Here is a 7,645-nt window from a genome sequence, read left to right as displayed (position 1 = left end):
GTACAATATTTGAAAATATCGATACAAGGAAAAACTGGATAAAAGGAGCTTGAGAGACTGATCACAAATACATGAAAGGGACAAAATATTGTTTAAAATAACAGAGTATCAAGACAAAAATAAGTAACTTTTAGAACAAAGTCAGTTTACCTCAAATGGGTGTAATGCGAGAGCACTCCAGCAGAAGCTTTAATAATATACACTATGAATAAGTGCATGACCTTTGGGTTTTATTATCCTGTTGTTGGCACAGTACTTGTTGCAAAATCTATTCCTACAACAATGTAATCTGTTTAGTGGATGTCATGGGAACGTTTGCTCGGACATGGAGGTTTTTAAGATTAATTGGAACTTTTACATATCAGGTCTTTTTAACTTTAATCTACAGCCAATTTAAGTGCTCTCCATGGTTTACTACTCAAATTACATGATATAAAAGATGGCCAACTCACTCTCACATATTTCACAGACGAATTGAATTCTGCCTTGTAAGTGCAAGATTCACTTTAGGTGGAGGAACAAACGCATACCGGTGCATTCGAGGTTAGTGGGTTTGCTATTGTTCGTTGCTTGTAAGATTATTGAAGTGGATAAAATTTCCACTTAAGGTAACAATGCCTCCCTATTTCACAGAGTACAATGCACATACTATTGAAGCCTGTTGTGTATACGATTTCTGCCCATTACTATGCCATGGGATAGGTGACGTTTTTAATCTTGTTTTCAAGAAGAGCATTTGGCTAATATCAAAGATCAAATTACACTGTCATGAAATGACCAGAGTCAGATTAACTGGACATTTTATTTGATGTAAAAAGGTCATTAAATTCTCCATGTTCTTTCAATGTAAATGCCACACCTTGGCTGGCCTGAAATGTCATCATGATTTATAACAACAGGTACAAATATTATCAACACCCTTTACTGATTTTCCTTTTTTCTATTTCCCTGAAATTCACGTGCCTGGATAGCTTACATAGAATTACATAGAATTACAAGCACAGAAACAGGCCAGTGTGCCCTTGTGTACTTATCTAGCTTCCACTTAAATGCATCCATGCTATTCGCCTCAACTACTCCTTGTGGTAGCAATTCATATTTCAATCTGTTAAAGCTATTTTTATAACTCGAAAATGGTCAATTTCTACCTGAGGAAGTAGAATAGCATCCTATGTAATGTGCACTTGAAATGCAGATTAATGATCCTAGTTTCATTTCAACAAATGCAAATCATCAAAATTCATGTTGAACTCCTTACACTTCATGACTGGCACCGAACCAATGGAAAAACTCAATGATTTAATTTCTTTTTAGTTAACTATTGTTTCCAACATAAACATAGCTTCTAAGTTAATTTTCTGCTGCATTGTGATTATCTCAATGCTCTTTTCAGAGAAAATGCACACATTGTGGTTAAATATATAGTTACTGGGATCCAATCCCTGTTTTTTTAATATGAGATATTAGTGGTGAAATCAATAACCAGAAGTATGCTATGTTCACTTATGGAATCCTTTAGGAAATTGTTGTGCATTACGCCCCATTGTGAGAAATGAGCTGTAGACTTAAGGCATTGTACATAGATTTATGGAACTACTTAATAATAACTCTAAGCAAGCACAGATAGCTTGATCTGAACTGCCAGCGTCTTATCTGTACAAATAAATGTGCAACTACAAAAGACAACTTCTTTATTGTGTCAGACACAAGTAGAAGTTAGAAGGCACCGCTTTATAAACTTGGATCTGACATTTGTTACCCTTAAGCAAAATAAAATGCAATAAACTTTTTCTTCTGAATAAGTCTATTTTGCTCACAAACTCCGAAAACAGGTGTGTGGGATCCTAAATCCTAATCATTTAAAATCGGTTTAAATACAGTCATCTTAAAACTCGAGATGTTTTGAGTCCAAGGAAACCTATTTAAACATATTCCCCATAAACTGCCTTAGTGGGGTTTCGTTTTGCTGACTTGCTATAACTCACCATCACCTCCTTTGTGGAGTCCTGTAACTCAGTGGTTAGAGCACTCGCTTTGCAAGTGAGAGACCTGAGTTCAATTCCAGGCAGAGGGCGAAACCTTGGGCAAGTTTCCTTACTCCACACAGAGCCTAATAATAATCCCTCCAAAAAACAAAAACAATAATAAATTGGTCATTTTCAATCTACGACTGTTTGTGGGACATTGCTGTGCGCAATTGGCTGCCGCGTTCGCGTTCGCCCACAAATATATACAGTCAATTCACTTTACAGTGTGTTCTGTGAGGCGCTTTGGGACGTCCTCCCGACGAGAAAAGCGCGGTATCAAATGCAACGATTATTATCATCATCCACCTGTTCTGTCAGTGTATAAATAACGAGTCGAGCGCGAGGTGCTTCATCTCTCCTCTCCTCTCCTCGGATTACTTGGTCGCACGCTTTCTGTGCGCGGACCTGCTCGAGAGTGCGCGCGCACCGGCTCTGGAAGCGGCGCTTTCGGACGTGTCCGCGTAGGCATTCAAGTGGGAGGGAATCGCTTCAATTAACGAAGCGCACACACCAAATCATTTGAAGAATAATTTCCCCCTCCCACCCACCCACCCACCACCACCCCCAACCCCCCCCACCCCTCCCCAGCCCACCCCTCCTCAAGTGGGTGCCCAGAAAATACTACGCAGAAAGCACCTCGACACAGGGCGTTTCTGAATCCTGGCTGTGGGTGGAGCTGATCCCTGTGTCGGAGTCGGTGTCGTTCGGGTCGGCGGTGCACGGAGTCTGCGGGCGGTGTGTCCAGGCGGAGGCTGAGGCTGAGGCTTCGTGCCCGTCCCGGACAGTCCGAAATCCTTACCGCCGCCGCTGACCGGTCCACTCTCGGCGCTTTCCGGCCGATGCCCCGATCTCAGTCGCTCGGCGCAGCCGTCGCACTCGTCGGCCCTCTCCCGCAGCAACGACTCGCAGCGCTGGACGCGCTCCTGGACGTCCATCAGTTCGCTGCGGAGCCGCAGCGCGCGGCGCCGGCTCTCCTCCAGCTGCCGCCGGACGCGCGCGCTCTCCGCCGCCGCCGCCCCCGCCGCCGCCGCCGCCGCCGGGGTCCCCTCGGCCCCTGTCCCGGGGTGGCCCTGCAGCTGCTCGGCCGACAGCCCCTCCGCCGCCCGTTCGCGGTGGCGCTCCGCTCGGCTCGGGCGCTCCGGCAGAGCGGTCTCCCGCACGCGGTCCCGCCCCGCGCTGCGGACCCGCTCGCGGTGCGCGCGAGCCTCGCGCCGCGCGATGTCGGCGTCCAGGTCCCCCATCCTCTGCGCCTGGCGGCGGAGGGTCCGCTCCTGGGAGGCGATCAGGCGGACGAGCGCCTCCACCCCCCCCCCTCCCCTCCCGCTCCCGCTCCCCCTCCCCCTGGACCCGGTTCATCGTGGCCAGTTTCCTGAAGGCCCTCCTGACCATCCTCCGCTGCTTGTCGGCCGGTCGGGCGCGGGTGCGCTGGACCGGGCTCAGCTCCCGCCGGGCGTCCGCCTTCGCCCTGGGGCGCGCCGCTTTGGCCTCGGCTGCCCTGTGCCCGGCGGGGGCGGCGGGGGCGGGCGGGGGGTCCGGCTTGACCAGCGCGAAGCTCGGGTCGGCTCGCTCCTCGCCCCGACGTGGCCGGAGCCTCAGGAGCCTGGCGTGCGGGGGCAGCAGCCGCTCGACCCCCCGCCACCTCTCGGCCACCCGGTAGTCCTTGGCCGAGCCGAGCGGCGGCCCGGCGGCCCCCGCCCGGGACCGGTGGTCCTCCAGCAGCGCCTCCACCACCTGAGCGCAGCTGGTGCGCCGGGTCACCCCGCGGACCACCTTCTCCTCCCGGCAGACCCACACCGCCACGTCCTCGCCCGGGGGGTCCATGGCCAGACTGGGGAGGGGGGGGGGGGGGGGGGGCAGACCTGCCAGAGGAAAAGCCGAGCGTGGTCAACAAGTCTCTGTCTGTCTGTCTGTCTCCCTCTCTCTGTCTGTCTCCCTCTCTCTGTCCGTCTGTCTCCCTCTCTCTGTCTGTCTCCCCCTCTCTCTCTCTGTCTGTCTCCCTCTCTCCCTCTCTCTGTCTGTCTCCCTCCCTCTCTGTCTGTCTCCCTCCCTCTCTCTGTCTGTCTCCCTCTCTCTGTCTGTCTGTCTCCCTCTCTGTCTGTCTCCCTCTCTGTCTGTCTCCCTCTCTGTCTGTCTCCCTCTCTGTCTGTCTCCCCCTCTCTCTCTCTGTCTGTCTCCCTCTCTGTCTCTCTCTGTCTGTCTGTCTCCCTCTCTGTCTGTCTCCCTCTCTCTCTCTCTGTCTGTCTCTCCCTCTGTCTCTCCCTCTCTCTGTCTCTCTCCCTCTCTCTGTCTGTCTCTCCCTCCCTCTGTCTGTTTCTCTCCCTCTCTCTCTGTGTGTGTCTGTCTGTCTCCCTCTCTGTCTCTCTCCCTCTCTCTGTGTCTGTCTCTCCCTCTCTGTCTGTCTGTCTCTGTCTCTCTCTATCTCTTTTAAAACTAAATATTAAACTGAGCGAATGCAAGTGAGCGCGATCACGTGTCCGCAGGTAAACTCCAGGTAAACCCCCCACCAACCAACCAACCAACCACACCCCCCGCCACCGCCACCGCCACCACAGGCAAACTTGTCTCCTGCGTAAACTTTGAAGTTTCTCTTGAAGTTAACCCGCACTCGGGGGCGGTCGAGCTCCCAAGAGTTTGCGAGTCGACCCTCTCCCTCCTTTCTCCCCCCCCCCCCCCCCCTCCTCCTTCTCCCCCCCCCCCCCTCTCTCTCTTTCCCCCTCCCTCTCTCCCTCTCTTCCCCCCTCTCTCCCTCTCTCTCTCTTTCCCCCTCCCTCCCTCTCCTTCCCCCTCCCTCTCTCTCCCCCACCCTCTCCCCCTCCCTCCCTCTCTCTCCCCATCCCTCCCACCCTCCCCCTCCCTCTCTTCCCCCCTCCCTCCCTCCCTCTCTGTCCCCCTCCCTCCCTCCCTCTCTTTCCCCCTCCCTCCCTCTCTTTCCTCCTCTCTTTCCCCCTCCCTCCCTCCCTCTCTTTCTCCCTCCCTCCCTCCCTCTCTCTCTTTCCCCCTCCCTCCCTCTCTCTCTTTCCCCCTCCCTCCCTCTCTCTCTTTCCCCCTCCCTCCTCCCTCCCTCCCTCTCTTTCCCCCTCCCTCCCTCCCTCCCTCCCCTCTTTCCCCCTCCCTCCCTCCCTCTCTTTCCCCCTCCCTCCCTCTCTTTCCCCCTCCCTCCCTCCCTCCCTCTCTTTCCCCCTCCCTCCCTCTCTTTCCCCTCCCTCCCTCCCTCCCTCCCTCTCTTTCCCCCTCCCTCCCTCCCTCCCTCTCTTTCCCCCTCCCTCCCTCCCTCCCTCTCTTTCCCCCTCCCCCTCCCTCCCTCCCTCCCTCTCTTTCCCCCTCCCCCTCCCTCCCTCTCTTTCCCCTTCCCTCCCTCTCTTTCCCCCCCCCTCCCTCCCTCCCTCTCTATCCCCCTCCCTGCCTCCCCAAGCTCTTTGCAGTTCAGGTGCAGGCCATTGCTGTGGGACCTGGGAGGGAGCCTGAGAGCGTGTCTTGCTGCCTTGTTTCATTGAGTTGCTTTGCGTGTGGATTTCATTTCTCCAGTGCCCTTGGAAACCGGCCAGTTTCTGGAAGCTCATTACCGCAAAGCATTCCGAACTAATTCACGGAAAAAAAAACACTGCCTGTGGTCAGAATAGTTGCATTGTTTGGGTGTCTGGAAATTCTAACTTTGGGACTTTTTTTTTGAGTATTAAGTTCATCATTTAAACTTGAACTTAATTAGAGAGAGTAGGAAGGTCTTGACAAACGACAACAACAACAATAAAATGACATTTTATGGCGCCTTTCGCATCGCGAGGACGTCCCAAGGCGCTTCGGACCCGAGCTGGGGGTTGGGATCGGGGAGGGTGGAGGGCAGAGGGGAGAGGAGGGTAACGAAGGCACGGTCGAAGAGGAGGGTCTTGAGTCGGGTCTTGAAAGAGGCAAGGGAGAGGACAAGGCGGAGGGACTGCAGGATGGAGTTCCAGAGGGTAGGAGCAGAGAGGCAGAGGGTCCGTTCCCCCAGTGGTGGGATGGGAGAGGAGGGGGATGTGAAGCAGGACGGAGCCTGCTGAGCGGAGGGAATGGGCAGGTTGGTGGGGGTTAGGAGGTCGCAGAGGTAGGTGGGAGCAAAGCCATGGTGGGCTTTGAAGGTGAGGACCAGGATCTTGAACTGTGTCCTCTGTGTGATGGGAAGCCAGTGGAGTCGGGCGAGGATGGGGGTGATAGGGTCAGGGAGGCTGGTGGGGGAGAGGACACAGGCTGCAGAGTTCTGGATGATCTGCAGCCTATGGAGGGAGGAGTTGGGGAAGCCGACAAGCAGGGAGTTTGCGTAGTTGAGCCTGGAGGTTATGAATGCGCGTATGAGGGTCTCAGTGGCCTGCGGTGTGAGACAGTGGCAGAGCCGGGGAATGTTGCGGAGGTGGGGGAAGGCAGAGCGAGACATGTCATGGATGTCGGGTAGAAAGGACAGTTGAGGGTCAAACAAGATGCCAAGGTTCCGGACAGCTTAGTAAGGTGGAGTGTACATCCTTGGATGATGATGCTGTCAGTGCCTGAGGTGTGGAGGCACTGACGGGAGCCAATCCGGAGGGCTTCGGTCTTGTTGACGTTCAACTGTAGAAAATTAGCTCTCATTCAAGACTTGATGTCTGACAGACAATCTGTTCCTGGAGTCAAGGGTGGAGGCACATGTGGAAATTGACCTGCAGATGATATCACCAAGAGGGAGCATGTAGATATTAAAAAGGAGCGGACCAAGGACAGAGCCCTGAGGAACTCTGTACGGTGCGGGGACTAGAGGAGAAGCCGTATGTGGAGATGAAATGGAGATGGTGTGAGAGGTAGGACCTGAACCATTCAAGGACAGAACCATGAAGGTTGAGGAGAGGCAGTTGAGGAGGATAGAGTGGTCAACTGTATCAAAGGCAGCAGAGAGGTCAAGGAGGATAAGGAGGCAGAGGGAGCCCTGGTCGCAGATGGACAAATTATCATTTGTCACTTTGACCAAAGCTGTTTTTGAGCTGTGGGCGGCACTGCAACTTGATTAGACAGTTGGGTTCTTGAAGGGAATGGCGGGAGAGGAAGGTCTCTGGAAGCTGGGAAGTAACGACTCATTCCAGGACCTAGGAAAGGGACTTGGAGATGGGGCAGTAGTGTGAGAACAGGAATGGGTCCAGGGAGATTTTTTTAAGGATATTACTGTGATGAAGGCCATCTTTAGAGGGGTGGGAATGGTGCCAGTGGACACGAAGAGGTTTATTATGTCTTTGACTAGGGGGCCAAGGAGGTGGAGCTGGGAAGTAAGGAGAGGGGTAGGGATGGAGTCGAGGGAGCAGGTGGTTGGTTTCATGTGAGTTATGGTGGTAATGAGAGTGGGGTGGTAGGACATGGTGGTGGGTTGTGTGGCGGTGGGGAGAGGGCGTTAAGGGAGATGAAGCAATGGTCCGAGATGGCTTTGCAGGTGATGTTGAGGTCTGAGACACTGAGTCCCCGGGTAATCAGTAGGTCAAGCGAGTCGCCATGCTTGTGGCTGGTGGAGTGGATGTGGAAGGAGAGGTTTTGAGAGGAGAGAGAAAAAGTCAGCAGAGATAGAGCAGGAGGGGGAGAAGTGCAGGTTGAAGTCGCCTAGGATGAGATGGCATTTGGAGCAGAGG

General features: G+C 53.7%; 1 protein-coding gene across 1 annotated transcript; it reads right to left on the bottom strand.

Moving 5' to 3' along the window:
- Positions 1-2,648: 2,648 nt before the first annotated feature.
- LOC121849181 (ras association domain-containing protein 9-like) lies at positions 2,649-3,848 on the bottom strand. The gene is made up of 3 exons (XM_042335060.1): positions 3,375-3,848; positions 2,840-3,325; positions 2,649-2,807 (listed from the first exon to the last, which is right to left on the bottom strand). Exons 1-3 carry the CDS (start codon positions 3,846-3,848, stop codon positions 2,649-2,651), a joined length of 1,119 nt encoding a protein of 372 aa, XP_042190994.1.
- Between the last annotated feature and the right edge of the window lie 3,797 nt (positions 3,849-7,645).

Source organism: Callorhinchus milii, unplaced genomic scaffold, assembly GCF_018977255.1.
Source record: "Callorhinchus milii isolate IMCB2004 unplaced genomic scaffold, IMCB_Cmil_1.0 Scaffold5, whole genome shotgun sequence".
Lineage (NCBI taxonomy): Eukaryota > Metazoa > Chordata > Chondrichthyes > Chimaeriformes > Callorhinchidae > Callorhinchus > Callorhinchus milii.
The sequence above is the reverse complement of the archived record's forward strand: the minus strand, read 5'-3'. Positions and strand labels throughout refer to the sequence as shown.

Bases quoted from the DNA above. Each gene is read 5' to 3' on its own strand.
- LOC121849181 (XM_042335060.1), bottom strand. From the start codon at position 3,848: ATGGACCCCCCGGGCGAGGACGTGGCGGTGTGGGTCTGCCGGGAGGAG. The intron at 3,326-3,374 runs GTCCAGGGGGAG...GGGGGGGTGGAG, and splicing joins AACTGGCCACGATGAACCGG to GCGCTCGTCCGCCTGATCGC. The intron at 2,808-2,839 runs GTCAGCGGCGGC...TTTCGGACTGTC, and splicing joins AAAGCGCCGAGAGTGGACCG to CGGGACGGGCACGAAGCCTC.